Below are 23,017 nucleotides of genomic sequence, written 5' to 3' on the forward strand. Positions count from 1 at the left end.
TTGATTACTCACATTAAGGCCAAAACACCCACACACTGTACCTGCTCTATGATGAAGGCAGTATATACTGATGCTGCTTCTTGCTACTTGGCTTTATTAAATTATCCTTCACAGATCAACTTCTTGTTTGTTTGTGTGTCTTTGTACACACTCCTGTGTTTAATATTTCTGACAGTCTCGATGTCGCCTGTGATGCCTTCACTAACCCTGAACCTGCTCATCTGCTTTTACCTGCTGCTGTCCCAACTTCTTTACCTCCACATTTTGTCTTCGTTTTCATTTTATTGTTCTCCTTGTCGTCCTTTCTTTTGCTCTCATCCTTTGCTTTCTTTGTGTTTTTTTTTACACGTGTCATTAAATAATTTGGCCTGTTCTATACATTGTGTCCCTCAGGATCCATTGATAGGTCAGATTTGTCTTCTATATTTGTGATAGTGGACAGGAGCCTTTATTGAGGGATATAGTGATTATTTACAGGACAACATGACTGTACTTGGTAGCATGTTTTAGCCATTTAGCTAAATATAACGAATGTTTTACAGTGCAACAGGCTTCAGAAGTCTGATAGGACTTTTTTATTAGCTGCCTTCAAGCCAGACTTTGTTAAATTCACACAATATCATTTTAAAATGTCGCACTTTCTTGTGAAAGTAAACACATCACGTTTATCTTAATAATTTGAGGAGAGTAGTGGAAAATTTGATTTAATGAAAAGTGATATCGCGTAAATAAGTTGTTTATGAAGTCAATATTTCATAACTCTGCTCTCACTTACAGTTTGTTGCACTGCCTGAGACTAGTCAGGGTAAAACAATATTGTAATGCATAATGTATAATATCCCAAGAGGGATTAATAATATTAATATTTGATTACATAGTATTAGTTTTGAACACGAAGCATTAAGTATAAAGTGATAGATTTCTTTATCAATCTCATACAAGGTGGTTGAATTCTCTATCAGGGATGGATTTGCTCTTCACAGAGTTGGGCTGGAATTAAATGGGAATATATGAGCGATAGCAGTGGTTTCAGTAATATCAATATTAAAAGATAAAACAATGACAAATAATAACTAACCAGATATGCGGCTCCAACGGGTCACACTGTGTTAGAGACTGTGATGGTTTTGCTGGCCCAAAGTTCCCCTCAGTGGACAGGTTGATAGTTTCTGGAGTCAAACTGTCTATCAGCTGTTGGATGGTTATCGTTGGTCCGGTGCTTGCCAAAATAACCTGGCCTATTAAAAAATAACTTTGATGGCATGTCTGTGTTATTACAAAAATACATTTTAAATGCGAGAAAAGTAGCAAATAAAAGAACAGTGGCCTGATAACTGGTTACAACTGAGGGAGGAAACTCAGCAGGTCCAACATGTGATAAAAGGGAAACTTTGGCGCACGTTAAAAGGCAGTTTGACAAGATGGAGACAAAACTAACATGAGACGAAGACTCAATGAACAAAAGACAAACTGAAGAGAGCAGGAGCAGCAGAGAGAAGAGATCGACTGGTCTGGTTTCACTTACTTCAGAGGAGCTTATTTTTGGGGGGTTGTCAGCCTCGGCCGGGACTTCTTAAAACTCTCCTGCAAGCACGTTGACGGAGTGATTTCATTACCTTTATAGTGTAAATGAATTTGAATGATCATTTAAATGATCTCACTATAAGATGCATTTGGTACCCCTGTTCTTTTTATATAGTGCGGAGACAAATGACTTATATGAACAGAACATTAATGTATTTCATATCTCATCAAGTTGGTTCAGTTGTGCATTAAAAAATACATTTATTTCACAGATTAGCTTGACTATTGAGTCTATCAAAACAACACCAATAACATAAGAATATTAGTTCAGTCGTAAAACAAAGACCCAGGTATTGAGCTGAAAGTGATGTGATTCTTTTGTCCAAACCTTTTGGTTAAATGACTCTGTTGTCAGCAACTAGAGACCTTCAGGTACACCTTCAGCCAATTGTCCTCTTGAGAGCGTCCTAGCTGTGTCCTCGTGTCTACCTGTCTACAATCATGAAAATGTCCTGTTTGTTTATGGAGTCATGTTTTGTGTAGGCATGTGATCATTTCATTTCAGCACTGTGTGTGCATGCCTGGTGCATGTTTGTGTGTGTGACCCCTCTGTATGCATTTGTCTTTGTGTTCTCAATCCATACCATTGTTACCCCTGTGCATGCATACTAATATTATTACAGTGATATAACACATTCAGAAATAATATCAGTATCGGAGAGGAGAGGAGATTTTTGTCAAAATCAAAAGGGAAGCCTCAGATGTCACATTATCCTGATTTTCAGTTCTTCGATCTGAAAGCTCTGGAGCCTACATTTTTCATGATGCAACAAAAAGCCTAATTTCACGAGACCTTCTCTTCACCATGGCAGTGAAGTAACTCACATTATCTGAAATGACAAATCTTCTCCAGACACAGGTTACATATATCCCTTTTTTTCTCAGGCTCACTAGTAATGCCAATGATATTTCATTGAATCCGTCCATAAATTACACATTAGACTTATCTTTTACACAAGACTCTTCATCACAGGATGTTTTTGAGTAAAGTAGGAAGTGAAAGTGAGCTATTAACTATTTTTTGCAAAGCTGGTCAGTCACTAAAACCGACTTAATCACAAAATGATCAGTGACATTAGAGCAGATTTTAGCTGATATTATTTAGCTGATTATGTCTAGGGAAATACAGGACTATTTTTTTTTTAAATAAGGGATAAACTGCTTATTTAAAATGCAGATGCAGCTGTGACATTCTTGGTTGTATCCTGTACTCGATCATATTCTTCCTCCATACACTCACCCTGTCCATGTAAATACAATATATCAGATACTCCAGTCTGATGAGATTGTATGACTGTGTATTGCCTTCTTTGTTTGAAGATAATTTGCTAGTGAGGTGATGCATTTTCTTTTCTTTTATAACCGGTTGGCTAATTATGTTTTCTCTTATTTCTTTTGCATGTGTCTTGATACTTGTTCAATTCATCCCGGCAATATCACTTGACTTGTGCCATGACTTTTTGATCCTACACATTTTGCCATGGTAACCATATCATTCCTGTCCCCCCCTTCCCCCGCCCCACCCCTCCCCGCCCACATCCTTGTCCTCTGTCCTTCGTCTGACTTGCCTGAATAAAAGTTCCCATGATGCACGGTGCCACCACCTCCACTGTTTCGTCGGCTTCGACCCCAGTCACCAATGTTTCTTTCGCTGAATCTGCCGCCTCCAATCAGGTTTGCTCTTTCATTTAGTTTCTTTTAGCTCTGAGTCCTGTTCAAAGTCTTTTGTCATCAGGTGGAAGGTTCACCTGCCTGCAGAGTCACCAGTATTATTTTCTCATTTCATCTGTCCTCTTTATTCAGCCTGTTGTGATGTGAGCAAATGAAAACAGGATTTATTCAGTGAGCGGTCTCAGAATAGGTCGCTGTTTTCATCTTACATGTTTAAGTTTTTGTGTGAGAACCACAATTTGTCTTTGTCTTTGATGTGATCATTTGAAACACAGAATGAGGTCTGGCATCTGTAACAAACCTGCTTCTGTATACGACGCTTCTGGCTAAATGCTGCAGCAATCCTGGAGGTTTAACAGTGACATGTGTGTCAGTTTGAACGGATCTAATTGTATTTTCCATAATGGAGGGTTTTATTGTCCCTTTGAGGTCACATTAGTCGTTTTGGTAACTAGAATAAAGACTGTAATTTGAAACTAAAAGAAAAGAAAACTAAAAAATATGATTCAACAAAAGTTTGAAGAATCTTTTTCACTGCTACAACTCTGGTAATACAACAGTGACAACAATAGTGATTTATTCACAATACGTATTCTCATTGCACCTGTCATTGACACCTTCTGATATAGTTACTGGTCATATATAAATATGATATTGGCTCATTGTAACACCCTCAAACACTGGCTTTACATTTAAAACATCGCTTCAATAACTTACCTAAACTAACTTTTCTACTGCAGCTTTTGATCTTTGTGTCTCTCTGCTTTTCCTCTCATCCCTCTCTCTCTCTCTCCCTCTCTCTCTCTCTCTCTCTCTCTCTCTCTCTCATTCCTCTAGTAGACCCATCAGAGCTTCTGACACCTGATCCAGTGGAGCTCCAGTGCGTCCCCATGGAAACACATTTCTGCCCCGTCTCCAAACTGCTGGTGGCGGCTCCAGTGGCCCTAAACTCAGTCAGCCTTTCCCGAAACCCCAGTTAAAGCCCCACACTACCGGGGGGGGAGGGGGGGGGGGGGGGGGGGGGGGGGGGGGGGGGGGTCATCTTTCTGAATGCAGCAAATATGTGCCTCACCTACAGCACACACTGACAAAGTGAGTGACAAAGTGAAACTTCTTATAAGATTGTATTTAAAACAGAAAGCCGCGATGTTTCACGCAATACAAACCTGGGCCTGTTACTGTTGCTGTCAAACAACCATCTTGATGTAGAGTGACGTGATCAGGCTGAGCAATAGAGCTCCCTCCTTCTTACAGCCATGCATCCCCTTACCTTAAAGTGCAGCAGACATATGCACACACACACACACACACACACACACACACACACACACACACAGACTACAGGCCCTTTATGGGTTGAGGCCATCGTCTATTCCAAAGTCAGAAACTCTGAAAGTGAATTCTGGAAAATCAGACTATTTGGTTGGACCTGTCGCTGGTCTACAAACATCATGTGTTGTCAAAATGAAAGAGTGTTTCATATAATGTCATGTTTACGTTTCAAGTTTGGCTACAAATGTAACATTTACGTCGTATCATGTCCATCATTCAGCCTGTTCTCTTTGTCTCATATTGCCTGATGAGTCATCAGTGAGTCATCGTTAATTTCTTTGTGCCTTTAATTTATGTGCCCAGCTGCAGAGAAGACTTACATTTGAAACATCGATTAAAATATGTGGTTATTTACTCCCTGAAGGCAATATCTATCATACAAAAAGTCTGTATATGTCCTATAGCTCTTACTGTAAGAAAATCCAGTCATCACAGTTGTTGCTGCTTTAAATTTACCGGTGTGTTTTTCCCAAAAAACGTTAAGTATGTTCAGGATAGTCTTTTGGTTTTAATAGTCAGTATGTGATACTCGATCTCAGCAGCAAATAATGAATTTATTTCCATTTTATGCAAAACTTAACAAACTTATCACAAAATTAGGATTCAAACTGAGACATTTCAAGGATTCTTCATTTAAGAAAAAACGTAAAGACGTGACGTTTTGTTCTCTTTGAACACTGATATTGAATAAGAAAAGACAAATTATTACAGTGGATAATGGAAGTGAAGGGTAGATGTGGTTGTGATGATAGAAAGGAAGGTTTATTTATTTATGACCTTTAAAGATGTAAAATAATGATAATCTGCAGGAGAAGTCTTGTTTATTTCATAGTACAACTATGACTCATGGCACAAACCCACATTTTCAGTGTCCAGTCCAACCGAAATCAAATTAGATGAAAAAAAAAAAAAGATGAAATCAACAAGTTCATTTTTAAAACGACAAGCTCATATCTGATGTAGGAGTTCTTGCACAAGACAGAAGCTGGATTGGTTTCCTGATGTTGTGCCTGAAGTCAGTGTGTGCCAAGATCTGCCCTGTTTAATCGGATACCTGAATAGTACCTTCAAATAAATATCTCCCTCTCAAATGAAAGACATATATAAATGTGGTTTGTGTAATTGTATTCTTTTGTGCAGCTTTAGGATCGAATATGTGGCACAGAAGGTTTATGTTTCATGGCTCTTTAGGGAGAAAGCTTCGAACTTGAACACGTCCTGTACGGCTTTCCCATGTTTCGACTTTTCTACCGATGTGTGCATTTTGTCAAACTTTGTCAGACAGAATATGGCAGCCATGGTGTTATTACAACAACCAAGTTCTGGTAAAGCCTTGAGCTGGAAGAATGATCACGTGTTGGATGACTGATTGTTAAAATAGTTACAGACCAGGTGTCATTTTGGTTTCCAAATGTCTGTAAGGAATGCTCTGTGGGTGTGACATATTGACAAAAAGGCTTTGGAAACTTGACTTAAATTAATAATATCTAAATTCAAATGTGCCTCTTTCAAGTCTCCTCCACCACTGTCAATACACTGTAAGAACAGACCAGTGCTCAAAGCTAGATGTGTTATTTAATAACATTATTGAAATGATATATCACATCTGTACTATGTAATTCTCTGAGACAGCTGTGCTGTCTTATGGTTTATGTACAGAATTCAATTACTGAGTTGTTTGCATACATAAGTGTGTCAAAAGAGAAATGTATCACACCTTTGTTTAGTTTGAAATGCTGCTGATGTGGTCACAGCTGCCCCTGAGAATAGTTCATTTTATACAATGTTGTGTATTGTGAATATATCTAATGCAAAAACTCTGGACATGCCCCTCTCAAAGACAGGCATTTTGAAATGTAATGACATACTACGTACATAAAGACTATCTCTGAGGCCACATAGGTACCATGCTGATACTGTGTCAAGACTTATTCAAGTATGTGTATTGTTGTATAGGTTTATATTTAATGTTGATGGATGCTGTGAATACTTTTGCAAATATCTCTCACACTCACGTGCATTGTGGTACCATGTATTGGTAGTCAGTTTTTGCACCCCTATTTTGGAAAGTGCCCAAAGTGCACCAATGAACAGTAGAATAATCATTCGACCCCAATTGTAAAATACTTTTGAGCATTTATTTTGTTTTCCACATGATGGAATTTTAAAAAAAGTAACAATTCAGGGAGACAATCCAGCAGGAGGAGCAAGTGTCTAATCCATTCACTGGCTTCTTAATAAGAACACTGCTACAGTAACAGAGTACAGTGGGGACAAATAGGAAGGTCAGATTCCTGGAATTGACCCTGAGTCCATGCGGGTGAATGTTTGCTTCTTGTTAACAGTCTTGCACCCAATTCAGTGTGCCACAGTTACTATAGCAGCAGACCCTGATGTTCATGTTAATTTAGTAAACATTTTTCCTGCAAAAGTAGAGACCTCTTATTCACTTTTTCAAATTAATTATGTCCTTCCGTTATTTATGTTTGGCTGCTTACCTGCCAACATGTAGAATGATATGATTGACATAAGCTAAATTGACATGTCTCCTTACCATGGAACATTTTATGCAAAATGTCCAGTCTTAGAGATAAATCTTTAAGCTAGATGTGATCTGGTTCAAGGTCTTAATATCTGTGCAAACATATGAGAGGAACGCCTTTCTGATCCAACCCTTGAAACAAAATGAACACATGCATAACATCCAACATTTCCTTAATATATAATTGTTCAATTAAAAATTAGGTAGCCTGTTTTATTTTTGTTATTGTACATCGCTAAAGAAACATACTTTTTTGGTACAGAAATATACTTCTCCTTAACCTCTGTTTTTGCCAGGTTTAGCTGCTTCATTTCTATATTCTTTGAAGAATTTGGAAACATTTTCTCCCGCTCTATGAAATAGTGATTGTAAGAATGTCCAGACATAATTAGTCTGAATCTTATAGCTTTTAAAGACTAGCTTTGTCCAGCCAAGTTATCATCTAGCCTTGCTCTCTTTTCCCCCCTTTGACATCATTTTGCCTTTTGACTGCTGGAAAAAAAAGATTGTGCCTCCAGTGGGCGTTCAATTTTACATTTAGGGGTATGTATTGATGCACAAGAGCTCATCAGTGAGGGGGAATTATGTTTTGGCACCAGAAAATCATTTTTACCACACAGACATGAATCATTAGTCTGAAATATGCAGAAAGCTCTGGTCATAGTGTGCGATGAACAGATCCTTTAGCATGCAGAGGGTGAATTTGATCCTGAGCATACTTGTGTTGCCCCGGAACAGAAAATGGACCTTATTCTCACCCACTGTTTAAAGATTTGATAGCTGAAAAAGCTATAGTTAAAAGTGTTTCATTAATGGTCATTTAAGCTTTTTTTTATCTTACATAAAAACACAGCATGGAAATATATTTAAAAAACATTTATACATCATAGATATAGTTTGTGTAGACCAACAAGAAAAAAAAGTATAAAGTATAATAAAATCATTTGTATACAATGATGGAGTCATTGTTAATGGTAATAGTTGCTGTTGCTATGGCAACAAAATGACAACATGGCTACCTTTCTATTATCCTACTTGTGAATTTTTTCACATCCATTGAAGTGACATAAACACTAACTTATTCAAAAAGGGAATGTCTAAATTATCTTGTAAATGCGACGCAATTAATATTTTGTATGAAAACTTAGGTCCTTGATATATCCAAAGGTCCTTAGGGGAGATCAGGTGTTAATTTTGTGTTGTTTATTTGACCTTAATTTTTTTGGTTCTTGTACATGGTGTTTTTGAGATTTCAGAATGGAGTTGGGCTTCTAAAGCCAACACCTTTATGTAAGGGAGGTAAAGAGGCTTTTGGACTATTGAAAGAGCTTCATCTTCTTCTGTTAACCTTACTTATAAATCTTCACTTACCTGGATGGTCCTCGGTCAGTTTCCTGTGTGACAAGGTGTGACCTTTAATTTGTGAGTTCTGTTTCAGTTTGGGCCAAGAAGGTGGTCCAGAAGCCTCTTCCTGCCCAGCTGTGCTGGGTGATGTCGATCCTTGCTGAGGTGTATACGAATGTGTAACGTTCACCTTGTTTGCACTTATGTACATAACTATGTTGAAAATACTCTAAATTTATTTTGAATAAATATAGATAAAAGAGATGATTTTAAAAAATCACATCAATGTATTGTTTATGATATGAGTATGTCTGTCATTTAATTACAGCAGAAAAAAATTGCTTTGTCCTTTTTTTTGTTTTTTCACCAGAACCCTGTTATTTTCATATCATTGACTTTGGAAGACATGAACGACTTGATAAAAAGCTTTTTATGTTCACGCATTGAGAAAACTTTGTTTGAATTATACGTCACACAAGAAAAGTGGATTTGAGAAAGTAGTTTAGTTTAGAATATATGATATTAACCAGTGCTAACCTTGACTTTATATCTACATCATGAATACACTTCTTCAGGTGCAGTCACATCAGTCAAGCAGGCAGGAAGAAGACAGAAAAAGAAGAGCAGTTGTGTAAATCACACTTTTGAGGGACCTTGATGTGTGATGCATTCACTGGGTTAAAAATTAACTTTCATTTTGTCATTTTAGAAAGTGGGCTATTCTTTGCTCCTATTATTTAATTTTCACAAAACAATAATAAATCTGAATTCTCCTCAGGACTTTAGCCAAATTGCAAACAACCTGGTTTTCCAATGTTACTCCTGCAGCAGCAACATCCTTACACAGCTCTGTTCCTTTACATTTGAACATTTGATTCCTCTTAATTGCAATTTAAGCCAGCAATTTTGTTGCCATGGCACTTGTCCTAGTGGTTGATGGACTGAGTCATGCTGGTGAAAGGGTTCACAGCCCTCTGACTCCACATGTGGGGAAAACAATGTGGTCAGAGTGCCCTTGTGTTCATTCTTTCCATTTGTTTAAATGATTGATTTGTAATTGTGCCTTTATCATGCAAAGTGTGGTTTTACTTTAATGTTCTTCATTTACATTGACTTTAAGGGCACACATATCGTGTGTCAAACTTATCCCTTTATTAAAAATACTTTTTTGGTGAATTGTTATTTAACTGGGTAAATATACAGACAGAATGGCAACCTGTGGAAGAGGATGAGGGCCAAAGACTGTTCAGGACTAAGCCATATGAAAAACTGTCTTTGATGCTCGAGGACAGACTTAAAGTGACTGCTGTCATTGATCCTTACACTTGTTGTTTTCTTTTTTTTTTGTGATAGATTTTTTATTATTTATGTTCAAACATTGTTACACTTGTTGTTTTCTGTGTGTGGTGCTTGTGTGTGCTGCTTTGCCAATTTATTTTGCAGTGTATAGCTATTAAGAGTAAGTTACTGTGCCTATAATGAGTTCTGCCATTTCTGTTTGATCTTTAATAAAACACATTATTGCGATCCTCCTGTGATGTGTTGGTTTTGTTGATTATACTTTTTGTGTTACCTATAAAGAGACATCTAGTATTTATCTCTAAAAAAGCGATGCTTTAACTGACTCCTTGTAATTTATATACATCTAAAGTGATCATTCATAAAGACAAGCAGTATTCTTAAGTAGGCTATTGCATCCTTGTGTATTTTAATCGTCAAATTGCACTCATAATGTTTTGTCTTTCAAAATAAAATAAAATAAAATACATTACTACTGAATAAAGATATTTTTTGTGAAGAAAAAATATCAAACCAGAGACATAGTAGTTGGGGTTCTGATCCACCAGACCAACCTCATATTGAACATTACATTGTAAATATACCTAATATGTCCTAAAGTCAATCAAAATAGCTGATTACAAAACAGTAATTATTTATTTATAAGTTAGAATTTAAGATTGGTTTAAACATTTCCTCTTTTGTTTTTTAATAAGAGTTATTTTTTATTTTAAGTTTTCCAATAGGTTATGTAATATTTGTATGCAAGTTCAAATATGTATTTTGTAAGTGGCGCTTTTATTTTGAAAACGGTCGCACCAGAAGTGTTGTTGCCGTTAACGGAAACGAAGCTGTTAGCTTCAGGAAATCGGTGGTGGGAAAAGGTTTCCTTTCTGTAGTCCAACCTGCCCTGTACGAAGTCAAATATACACAGAGCGCCAACAACCTGAAGCCAATGGACAATCGAGTACTAGTGTTTAATCTGCGGTGTGTCCGACGATAGCACGCCCCGGTTGCAGAGGCGCCGGGCTGGGCCGGAACCAGGACCAGGACCAGGACCAGGCCCGGACGGACCGACATCACCCAGCGCAGTGTTTAGCGACACCGGCGGGCTGGTGTGTGAGTTAGCGGGGGGTGGGGGGGGGCTGGCATGCAGTCCGGAGGGGAAGTGTAATGTTTATCACCGTCAGTAGCGAGACAGCAGAGCCCTTTATAGTTGCGGTTGATCAGATGTGAAGGAGTCTGTAGGATGGGTCAGACTGAACGCAGACAGACGAGAGCTAGCTTTAGCAAACAGCAGAGTTAACGTCACCGGACATCAACTTTTTTTTACTCGCTAAGGAGCTACACAACGCAACAAAGTCAAACGAGTATGAGCAGTATATCTGGGTTAATGTGAAGACTGAGAAGTCTCTTTATATCGTGTAATACTTTTCAGTTGCTTGCGAGCTCTTAAACGGCCTGATAAATGTTTCTGGAGCGAGTATAGCAGCTGAGCTAAGTCGTTAGCTGCTAAGTTAGCCTGTCTCCTGTCGCCCTCATGAAAGAATACAAAGTGGTCGTGCTGGGCAGCGGCGGCGTCGGTAAGTCCGCGCTGACCGTCCAGTTTGTCACCGGCACTTTCATCGAGAAATATGACCCCACCATCGAGGACTTTTATCGAAAGGAGATCGAGGTGGACTCGTCTCCTTCCGTGCTGGAGATCCTCGACACGGCGGGGACGGAGCAGTTCGCCTCCATGAGAGATCTCTACATAAAGAACGGACAGGGCTTCATCCTGGTCTACAGCCTGGTCAACCAGCAGTCATTCCAGGTACCTGATCTGACACTCACCTGACATACTTTCACTCCAAAAACAGGTGCAAACACTGGCATGGCAAGGCATTAAGTCAGGCTATTTAGACATGGTGAATGGGATGTGAGTCACACTAATTACAGAGCAAAATCCAGCTTTCATTCAGTCAGAGATCCTGGAACAACTAGTGCGAATTGGCATCATTGCACAGTCGGCTCTGTGATACCTGGTGTAATTGAAATCAGTTACTAACTAATATGTTTAAAAATATAGAAAAATAAATGTCTTTTAATTGCAAAAGGGTCCGTTCTACATCAATGGTGCAACTGAACTTTTAGTTTTAATAAAGTTAAGTAATCACTTACGAAATCAGAAGGAAACTGGTTAAATGTTTAAGCTTGTAAGGCCGAGAAAAAAGGACTCTTCTGTAATGAACTGCCCTAGAAAAACAATCTTATTCCCTTCTGTAACTGTTACTGCAGCTGATTAACAACAAAATAGTGACATAAACACTTCTAATAAACTTTACAGATTCAAAAAGTTTTATTCAGCCTTGTTCTTTATCACTATGCATATTGAAAATCCGTTGAGAAATGGACTTGGAGAACAAGTTCACTGAGCAAACTGATGATTTGTACCAACGCTGCATAAGAAAACACACTCATATTCTCTCCTTCATATTCTCTTCTTGTTCATCCTTTAGGATATTAGACCAATGAGGGATCAAATAGTGCGAGTGAAGCGCTTTGAGAAGGTGCCGTTGATCCTGGTCGGGAACAAAGTGGACCTGGAGTCTGAGCGTGAGGTCGCCGGGTCAGATGGACGAGCTCTGGCTCAAGAGTGGGGCTGTCCTTTCATTGAAACTTCTGCAAAGAGCAAGACTATGGTGGACGAGCTCTTCGCAGAGATCGTGCGACAGATGAATTATTCCACACTGCCAGAGAAGCAGGAGCAGTGCTGCACAGCCTGCGTGGTGCAGTGAGGAAGAGGTACAAGCACTGTCATTCTTATTTTTCTTTTGCATGGCTGCGTTCATGTCCAGGCTGCAGCATAGAGCTCACAAGCACAGCACAGTTGGCTGTACGCTAATTTTATAAAATGTGATAAAATGTCCCTGCAGTGTCTGTGTAAAAACAGTTCACAAGCTTTGGAGAAATGTGTCACATAGATGACTGTGTCGTCTCAGTGCAGTGTATAGCAGAGGAGAGGTTTTGTTGGAAGTGAGAACGACTAGTGGGTGGTGCTGTGCAGCGTAAATCGTTGGTTTTAGCTTGTTATCATAGGATCACAGAAAGTATGTGGCATGAAGAACACAACTGTAGGAGCAGCTCGGGGGCGGGGATGAAAAAAAAGCCTGATGAGTCGAGACTGTGAGCTAGGGGGAAAAGTGACATCCTGAAGAAGAGATTCAGTTCAAAAACAGGAAGTGCACTTTAGATTCTGTCACAGATGTTGCCTGTTTTACCTACTACCCACACAGATAACTACATAGATTTAGGTATTTCAACTTGTTGTTAATGAGATGTTTTGTTTTTTATCTTTTTGTTTATAGATGCATATTTTGTCTCGGCCGCCACAGAGATCCTGATGAACCATGAACCTGGGGACTACGTGACATTTGATCTTACTGACACAACTTACCGTAGCTGGTAAAGTTTCTGTTTGCGGTTGTTTCTGACCGTAAGTCGTAAACCATCTGACAGGAGAAATGTCGGTCCTATTTTTGATATCATAACTGTTGAGACTTTTCTGCTGCAACCTTTACGGCCTTGGCAATGACCCAAGAGGGAGTCGGAAAGACGGACTTTTGTGAAGCAGGAATGGCCATCTGTGAATTTCAGTCTCTTTTTTTTAAATACCTTTTTAGTTGGAGGTATCACAAAATAATAAGCAGGAGTGTATGTGAGGTTGCAGCTTCTTTTTAAAGCTGCTTTAATCACTATTATATTCTTTATTATTACTTGTATAATGTCTCAAGTTGGAATTTGACAAAGTATTTCATAATATTCAAACATGTTGACTTTTAAGCATGCATGCTTCAACCAGTTTGCTGCCAAGGTACTCTGCTTTTTTTCCCTACTGACACAAACTACCGTTACAGTGGTATATTTTAGATTTGGGGAAACTAAGATGGGATGTATGAATTTTCAAATTTAACCTGAAAAAACTTACATCAATTAACACTTTATCCAGCAGCATCCTTAATTTACCTTCTTGTGATCGCAGTAACCTGAAGCAGCTAAACTCATTTGAAAACATGCATGCTTAAAAGTGGAAAAATGTTCCACTAAATGAACTTGAAGTGATAAGGAAGAGCCATTTTACTGTTTTTTTTTAGCCGGAGCTGTCTCAGTCTCTACAAGGCATGAATCGTGTGGACGCAGGTCTTCCAGTTTCAGTTTTCTCTGTGGGAGAATGATTTTGGAATGACCAAAGGAAGCTCACAATGCATATTTTAGTGTTTGACTATATGACGTGTGTTGCTTTAAATTCAAGAGAAGCTGTTTTTCTTTTCATTAAACAACTTGCTGCGATGTGGTTTGATAAAAGTTCTGGCACAGTTAATCAGATTTAACTTTGTATTTTTCTTTTTCTTATAGTAACCTATTTATTAAAACTAATGACATGGTTAGCCAGTTTTAAACTTTTCATTTTATACTAGTTTTGGCTTTTGTGACTTATCAGGATTTAAGGTACATTGTTTTTTTTTTTAAGCTGAGGATTTAACAGAGCCTTAAATAATTTCTGTTGCACCCTGGTCTCATGTTTCTTTATTTTTTCAAAGATAAAAAGCTGTCATTGTTTGGTAATAAACATGTTGGCCTCTCTGCTTTTGTTATGGGACAACATTTTAATAACAATTGATCACAAACGCAAACACTACTGTGATACTAAATAAGGTCAGTTGAAATGTCACTCTACTTTGTTCCCACAGGTCGTGTGCAAAGACTCAGTACAACGAGACTGAGGAAGTTCTTCTGTTTCAATGACAGTGGCCTTTCCTACTTCCTAATGCTACACCAAAAGATGCTTATCCTTGGAGCGCCAGTGCCTAGTGGTTAAGTGCCCCGTGTATAGAGGCTGAAGTCCTTGGAGTGGGCAGCCCGGGTTTCAATTCTGACCTGTGGCTCCTCTCTCGCATGTCATTCCCCTTTCTCTCTCTCTCTCTCTATCCACTGTCCTGTCTCATGAAGGCATAAAAGGCCAAAAAGTAAACCTTTAAAAAAAGATTCAAATCCTTTTAGCGCTGCAATGATTAATCAGCTTGTTTTCAACTTTCAAATTAATTTCAAACTATTTTGATAATTGGTTTAAGTGATGTTTAAAAAAAAAGAGCAAAGATCGACAGATTCAGCTTTGTAAATGTGACGTTTTCTGTCGTCTTTTCTACTCTATGACAGTACATTAAATATTTTTTGATTAACATCAGCCAGGTTAGTGCACCTTCTCCAAGCTCCTTCAGGGAGAAATCTCATTTTCAGCCTCTCGTCCTGGTTCCTGTTGGCTTACTCTCTGTCCTCACCACAGAGTGTTCAGGTGTCTTCAAACAAATGAAGCTGCCTGCAAACAACTGAACATATCAATAACAAACCAAAACAGTCAAATAAGAATGAACCCCACATATAACCTCATAAACTCAGCCTGTATGCACCTGAGTAACAGACATCGTTGACCTACATTTTTCCTCTGGGTTCATGTGAGGCGTGTGAAGTGACAGCATGGCCAGAAGCAGTGATAATGTTGAGCCCAGCTGTCAGTGTCACCTACAAACTGATGCCATGATTCCTCGGTGGAGCTCAGTCAGCAGGTGTACTGGTGCTGGAAGTCTTTCCTCACATGTTAGTCTGATAGTTCTGCTCTTTTTTTGTAGGCATGCTTCAGAGAACAGAAACTCTTTGAAGTTACAATTTTCAGTGTCATTGGATGTTCTTTGTCCAAAATGTGGAGCACAAATATGTTTCATGCACAACAAGGAGTTGCTGAAACTTGATTTCACTCAAGTTATGCAGATAGGTACTTATCCTTCAGGTTAAAAGCTGTCCTTAATTAAATCAACATCAGATTATACATACTTTGTTGTTAATAAAATACATGTACTGTATATTCATTCTCTAATATGACTTAATGCTCTAATATTTTCATTTAAATGTTTTCTTCGGGAAGTCAACACTTCTCTGTTATATTTCGTGGGTGAAAATATATGCACAGGAGTATTGAATAAAGACAAATTGGTATTTTTCCACTTGTGTTAAAACCAGTTACTATTCCAGACCTCTAGGCGGCAGCAAGACGCGTTTAACAATCAGGGTGTTGACGTCACAGGTCTGAAGCGGAAGTGGTTGTAATCTTCTGCAGTTGTGGTGTGACGATGGGTTAGGGAGAAGGCTGCGAAGTGTTAAAAAAAAAACACTAAAACCTGACAATTTAACGTCTTTAGTGGACTAGACATGAAGACGGTGTTTGTTACTGTCGGCACCACGAGCTTTGATGAGCTCAGCAATACCATCACGTGCCCAGAGTCCGTGCAGGTGAGTAGAATTTGGTTTTAACAAGTTAAGAAAAAGTATTCACTTACCTTCTAAGTAATCTTGTTTCCAGTTTGCTGAGTAAAAACGGCAAATTCATTAGGACAATAAAAGTTTACTTTCACTTATTACATAGCCATTCCCATTGAATTTAAGTAAAATTAAATTAATGGATGTAAACTGTTGTGTCGAGCTCAGAGCAGCTGGGCTGTGATTTATTACAATTTTAAGAAAACTATCATTTTTAAGTTTTCATTATTGAACTACGCAGATTATACAGTTTGATTTGAATTGTGGTTTGGCTCTGTTTAAGTGTTGATGATCTTGAAATAACCAAACCTTGCTGCTTGTAGGTCTGAGTCACTTGTGCTGACTCAGACCAGCTCTTTCTTTTATTGTGTGAAAAAATAATAAAAATAATTTAATATATCACCTGCTCAAGCAGAGTTTTATTATCCAAATAGTACTTCACAATAAAAACATTCATCATTTCGATGTGTGAATTGTCTGAACCCTTCTACAATAATGTCTTCGTCTCCCTGCAGGCTCTAAAGGCTCGTGGATGTGAGCGTCTGGTTCTGCAGGTTGGAAGAGGATCAGTTGTTCCAGCGGCTGACAGCTGTCCACAAGTCAAACTTGAAGTGTTTCGATTCAAAGATTCGATAGCAGAAGACATGAAGCAGGCGGACCTCATCGTAAGCCACGCAGGTCAGTGAGGCATCGAAAACCTCAGAACAAGCTCGACTACTCCTCTGAGCACAACAAACTCACAGTGTATACTCCGTTAGGAGTGGCCACATGAACCTTTGTTCCATCCCATTCAGCCTGGGCTGCACCATAAGTCATTCACATGATGTTGAAGTGTTATTATTACACATTCAAGTGTTTGCAAAAGCAGGAAGTCTTCATGTTCAGGCAACAATAATGACTGTAGAATTCAAAACAGAGACACATACAGGTAAGTGAGCAGTTTGCAAACATTAAGCAAAAAACTGATGATTAAAACAGCAGACAGTTCTTGCATGAGGGCATCAGAGGGCATACAGCATACAGGATACATACATATATATATACAGGATGATATGTTACACTTTCCCCTCGCAAAAAAACAACTTACTGGCTCTTTATTTGTCTTGTCCTTCCTTTTCTGTGATGACCCCATCTCTTGTGAAACACACCTCGTGTCTTTTTTTATAAAGGAAGCTGCGTTGTGGTTGTGTGTTTTTGTATCTCCCCTGAGGGGTGTAGAACTGAGAAGTTGGCAGAATGGGTTACTGTGGTATACTGAGCCTAAAGCCAGGGTTTTCAGTATCACAAAGCTCACTCTCTTAGAACCTGGCTCGATCAACATTATTATGTAAGCTGCAAACCTAAACTGCTCCTGAGATGGTTATTATTTTCCTATTATCTGTGTCCGACAGTTTCTCAGCTGTAGGAATGAATGATACGTGATGTCTTACTGTAGGCCAGAAATACCACTTAAACAAAAACTGTCCAGTTACAGTAGCTCAAACTGTCTGCATTGTTCTTATTCCACAGGAACGTTGATACATACATTTTGTGATGCAGGAAATCTGAACACCCTTTTGTCTTCCTCCTCTCATTGTTCTCCATTAACCTCAGGGGATTTTACCATATGAACACATTGTAACTACAGACTGCTGTTGATCATGTTTTTATTGGATCTGTTTAGTTGTTTCGTGTTTTTTAAACAAATGAAATTGAAGTTTATAGATCCATTGGTATTCATCACAAAATAGATACAAAATACAATACGATACAAAACTGTGGTTTGGCCAATAAAAAGATATCAACATGTCTTTCCCAGTTTTAAAAACTCTGTATAACTTACAGTTGAAGAGCTCTACAATGTGCAGTTGTCATGTTTTTTCAAAACAGGAGTCCAATTCATTTTCAAACACCAACTTTCACAGGATTTATTTTGTCAACTTATTTTACCAAAGAAAGTGAGCAACCATCCTTGTGATACTGGTCATCTCTGATCGGGGTTTAGGGTCAAGTAAGTTAGACAGCTGACAAAAAGAAAGCCTGACCATTTTAAAATGACTTCAAAGTAGAACCGTGTTATCAATGCTGTTGTCCCACAAGACCACTGTCTTGTTATTCTAAACTGTCGTTTCAGTAAGGGATTACTTACGGATGAAGGACAGCTGGGTGGATTTACAGTTGACCTGTACAACAGGAGCATTACAACACAAGGAGTAGGTGGTAAGACGGCCAAAGGTTAACATTTACAATAACAGGTAGAAGCAGTTGAGTCTTGTTTTGTTAATGTATTTGTTAATGGGCTTATTAGACGTCTCCTCTTACCTAAGGAGATGACTCGGGTCAACCAAAGGATTATACCAATGTTTTGGCAGCTTGACCCAGTTTAACAAGGCTGCACAAATACCCACAACCTCATCAAACAAGCACAATAAACGCGTCTCAAAAGAGTGTCTGCAATGCTGTAAAAAGAATACTATTACATGTAAGGTTGTCAAAGTTTAAGATTTTTAAACTTCAATACGATTCTAGTTCAAATCATACGAAATCGCTACCTTCCTTGATACCACGGCAACAAAAATAAGCTGTCCTAGGCACCAAATATTGGCTAATTTTTTTTTTAATTAAGAAAAATCCAGCACACTTCTATATGATTAAAGATCTGAAATGGTTTCAAAGCTTTGGCCCTTTGTGATGCAAACAATCATTAAAGTAACAGAGATGGTATCTCTATAAAGACCTTTTGGAGAATATTAGCACTTCTGTTATTTACCATTGTTCTGGATTCAGTAGAGACATGTCATAAACAGGTGTTGTAGAAATCATGCAAAACAGAAGAATGCAGACTTTTAATCCAACCTCATAAGGACGCTTTCATATTATTTTATTGCACATGATTTTTCCATGGCAATGTCAAAAATCTGAAGCACATCACACATTTTTCTCAAATCTTTCAGGCTCACAGTGTTCGACAAATTAACATAAAACCTAAATTATTGCTTACTGTTCCATAAGCATGCAGTAGTTACAACATAAATACCGGTAAATAAGAACAACTTTGAGATTCACTTACACTAAAAGTCAAAACTAGCGTTCATATGGGCTAAACTAAGACAAAAAGTAAAGATTGTGTAACTTGTTTGTTGTTTTTATCCATATCTGCCGTGTTGTTTACTCCTTCAACAGAAGGCATGCCGTTTCAGAACCAGCAGAGGACTTAAGTTGCAGTCATGAATGAGGATCTTGTTTTTGTCCTCAGGGGCAGGAAGTTGTTTGGAGGCCCTCGGAGCAGGCAAGCCTCTGCTGGTCGTAGTGAATGACAAACTGATGGACAACCACCAGCTGGAGCTCGCCCGACAGCTCCACATAGACTCCCACTGTTTCTACTGCACATGCAGGTTTGTTTTTCTCTCATGTCAAAATTACCCGTTGAGGTTTTTAAGAATAAAGAATATTTAACAGCTTTTTATTTTCTATTTTCAATCTTTCAGCACCCTGACAGACACCCTGAGGACCATGGATCTCTCTGTTCTTCAGCCATATGTGCCCGGGCAACCCAAGCATTTTGCAAACTTTCTGGACAAAGCTCTCGGGGTTCAGAAACGTTGATTTTAAGGGACTGTTTATTTTCTGTTACGCTCGAGAAAATCATGTAGTAGATTATGATGCTTGATGATATAACTGTAACTGTGCAGTATAAAAGTGTCACTCAAGTGCTTTCTATTTTTTATATGTAATAATCTATTTAATTTCAATTCATTATGTGTGCTGTGACTCATTTGTATTCAAAATGTGTTTTCAAAGTTTTATACAAGAAAATGAAAGACAGAAGCCTCGCATGTTTAAAACAAACAACTTTAAAAAGTTAAAGGTAATTAAGTGTAGCATAGAGCATAAAGGGAGAAGTCTTTACATCATGTTTAGATCTGTATCCTGCAAACAACTGTTGAACAAGACAATCCAGGGCCTGAGAACTGAGTTCATCATTAACAGAGTGAATCAGTAAACAGACAGGAAACTGAAAAGTGTTTATTTTCTTTTTCAGTCTTGTTGGCTGGTTAGAGGCACCTTTTTGTGATTTTTCTTTTGTAAAAACTTTAAAAGACATACAGTACAGGGAAGAATTAGTCGTTGTTTCTTTTAGTTACATCAGGAGAGGTCTTATATTCAACAGGAAGTGACAGCAGCACATAGTCTGTCGAGTCAGAAACGTTTTCATTTCTCCACAGAGGCTGCAGTGGCAGAAAGTTTCTGCTGCATACCAGTACGTTTACATTTAGAAACCAGGTAAGTTAACCTGATAAAAAATGTGTTGATTGAATGTGGTAACAGGTTGATATTACCACCAATTAGTCACATTTCTGTAGGTTTTTTAAGTTTGAAAGTTGTTTTTTTTCTGCAAGCTATCAATCATTTCAGGCCGTTTGATACAGAAAATGTTTTAGGTGTCACATTTTAAAGACTGAAACAAAAGGAGGAATGAAACAAAATGCTGGCTTCCTCTTAGGAAAGTCCCTGATCTTTGCCTCTAGAGGTTTTCAGAGAAATTAAAAAAGAAATCAGAGTAAAAAGAAACTTTCCTCACTTCTTCTCTTTAATGAAAGGTTTGACAGCTGACGCATATAAATATCATCGAGAAATGCTGAATTTCTGAATCTGTGGTTAAACCACACAGCTGTTAGCTGAATTTAGGAAGTGGTACATTTTGACAAACAAACATCACATTGCAATTTTCACACAGATAAGTCACTCAGAGATACCTATTGGTATGCCATCGTGTATGCCATACATTCAAAGCAAGTTTATCAGACATGTTGTATGCCTGGTCCTGGAAATTTGATGGTTTTAGTCAAAAGCTACATTTAATGTTGTAGAGCTGAAATTGTAAATATTTTTTGAGCCACTTCTCAAGCAGAAATTGCAAACATACTCCTTTTTCAGCAAATGTTAATTTGGGTATTTGTCTTTGTAATACAGGGTGAAAGGTTAATTTATTCTGGTAATTGATCGTCAGCTGGCTGAAAGATTCATTTTGAAGATCAAATTTTAGCTCATTAACAAGTAGATTAAACCATGAGTTGCTAGTTGCAACAGTAGAGTACCGTGGTGTTTTACCCTTAATCCGTTCAATTTGGTAGAAATCTGGTTTGGACTGGTTCTGCCTAGCTCTCCAGTATGATTCGCATGATGTTTGTGCAAACTGCATGTTAATCTAATAGAGATGGACACACGAGTCCAGTGTCACTTGTTTTTTTCTCTCCAGAGAGTTTCTGCCAGTTATGAGGTTCAGGAGATTAGAGAGTATCAGTCACTTTTAGTTTTTTCTTAAACTTTGTCTTTTCTGGAAGAAGTATTTTTACATCAGAGCCTTTTTTTTAAGTAAAATGAACACAACACTCATGGGTCATTGGAAGCAGACACATAACCAGAATATGTACAGATGAATGAATCCGTGTCAGACTGGCAGAGTGAAACATGACCTCAAGCAAAGTGTTTCTCCAAAAGGTGCTAAACACTTGAGATGAAGCAACCATTCACTTAGAAGTAAACTATTGGAATGACAAAATTGTCCCTATAATAGATGTCACACTCTACATTTGATTTTATTATGTTAATTCAAGCGGTAGCTGGAGAGTACGAAAACAGAGGCAGGACTCCGAGTACAACTAATTGATGTCATCAAGTCATGATTCATGTGTTCGGACTGAACACAACTTAATTATCTGGAAAAGAAGAAGCTTCCCGTTCATCGTTTAGACAGGAGTGGACTGAATAAGTCTATTTTAAAAAAGAAACAATTGGGTCAAAGCAGAGGGTCAATCAAACAAACCTGAATGGTGAGCTTTAATCAATGCTTGTTCTGTTTTTACATCAGATGAATGAGACATTGTTTTAGACTTTGGGATGTTTATATAACCTGATTTATGCCAGTAAGGTGATGAAGTTTTTACCGTTTGACCTGCAAAAATGTTCATGACATTGATGCATATATTTTAAACTAGTTTATGAGATTTATCTTTTGCAATCAGCCTAATGTTACAGCCTTAAAAAAGTTCAATTTTTCCTTTTTCTGTTTGATAATACACTAGTGGGAGTAGTGTTGCATTGTATGACTTGTCATTTAAAGACATTATTGGATGATGTAGCATTAAATAAGAACTCAGATTGTAACACCTGAACATCAGCTCATTTCTCAAGGATTACAACTCAGCCCATGAAAGCAAATCATTCATGTTTGTGTCATTGAAGCCATGAAACTCCCTAAGGTCCCCCAGGTTAAGGGATTTATAAAATCACAGAGATTGTAGTGTTATGTGCAGAGTGTGTAAATCATTATTGGGCTTGTTTTTGACTTATTATTCTCTCTGTATTAATGAAACTAACACTACTGCCAAGCGAAGAGGCAGTAGAAAACAGGTTCAATCAAATTGCACTAATAGGCGTTTTCGCACTGCAGGAACTTTTCCATAGTTCTAGGAACTATTGGAACCCTCCCCCCCTTTTTATTGATACCACACTACAGAAACTATTTTAGTTTACAGCACCTTGTTTAGAGGACTTATTTTAAGCTCCTGCTTCAGATGCTGCACAGAAGGAAAAAAAAAAAAAAGTCCCCACAGTGTGTTATTCTCAGTGAACTTCCTATTCGATAGTTCCTCCTCAAATCTTCCCCAGAACACTTGGGTCTGAAAACACCTAACAGTGGTGGAGGAACCAGAGGCTCATTGCTATGCATCCTCCTCTCCATTCCCATACCCATACACTAAAACTACACGTAAAATAAACAAAACTATGAGGTGTCCAACAAGCCAATAATCAACCTTTTGTCTATCCTCTTGAACCCCCAGATTGGTCCCATGAAGCTGATCACATTAGCTAGGCTAAACATGTAAATGTCTTTCTGTTGCAGGCTTCAGATCGCAGGACTCATCACATTTA

General features: G+C 38.2%; 3 protein-coding genes across 9 annotated transcripts in view; all 3 read left to right on the forward strand.

Moving 5' to 3' along the window:
* Nucleotides 1–10,000, forward strand: part of mbnl3 (muscleblind-like splicing regulator 3) — a 28,288-nt gene extending 18,288 nt beyond the window's left edge. For 3 of the 7 annotated variants that reach the window (XM_061048311.1, XM_061048312.1, XM_061048314.1), the window contains exon 7: nt 4,093–10,000. In XM_061048311.1, the coding sequence (XP_060904294.1) occupies nt 4,093–4,235 (143 nt within the window). In that variant the 3' untranslated portion in view covers nt 4,236–10,000. Of the gene's footprint in view, nt 1–393; nt 3,144–3,163; nt 3,259–4,092 lie in introns of those variants that run through there. The other 4 variants (XM_061048316.1, XM_061048317.1, XM_061048318.1 and 1 more) reach the window with 4 other exon arrangements.
* A 588-nt stretch (nt 10,001–10,588) lies between these two features.
* On the forward strand, nt 10,589–14,374 carry rap2c (RAP2C, member of RAS oncogene family). Its single transcript, XM_061048319.1, has 3 exons — nt 10,589–11,564; nt 12,250–12,535; nt 13,099–14,374. Exons 1-2 carry the CDS (start codon nt 11,292–11,294, stop codon nt 12,526–12,528), a joined length of 552 nt encoding a protein of 183 aa, XP_060904302.1. The 5' UTR covers nt 10,589–11,291; the 3' UTR covers nt 12,529–12,535; nt 13,099–14,374.
* A 1,494-nt stretch (nt 14,375–15,868) lies between these two features.
* Nucleotides 15,869–19,833, forward strand: zgc:92907 (uncharacterized protein LOC436733 homolog). Its single transcript, XM_061048320.1, has 4 exons — nt 15,869–16,075; nt 16,618–16,780; nt 19,338–19,476; nt 19,570–19,833. Exons 1-4 carry the CDS (start codon nt 15,995–15,997, stop codon nt 19,685–19,687), a joined length of 501 nt encoding a protein of 166 aa, XP_060904303.1. The 5' UTR covers nt 15,869–15,994; the 3' UTR covers nt 19,688–19,833.
* Nucleotides 19,834–23,017: the final 3,184 nt, after the last annotated feature.

This window comes from Labrus mixtus, chromosome 10 (genome assembly GCF_963584025.1).
Source record: "Labrus mixtus chromosome 10, fLabMix1.1, whole genome shotgun sequence".
In the NCBI taxonomy this organism is placed as follows: domain Eukaryota; kingdom Metazoa; phylum Chordata; class Actinopteri; order Labriformes; family Labridae; genus Labrus; species Labrus mixtus.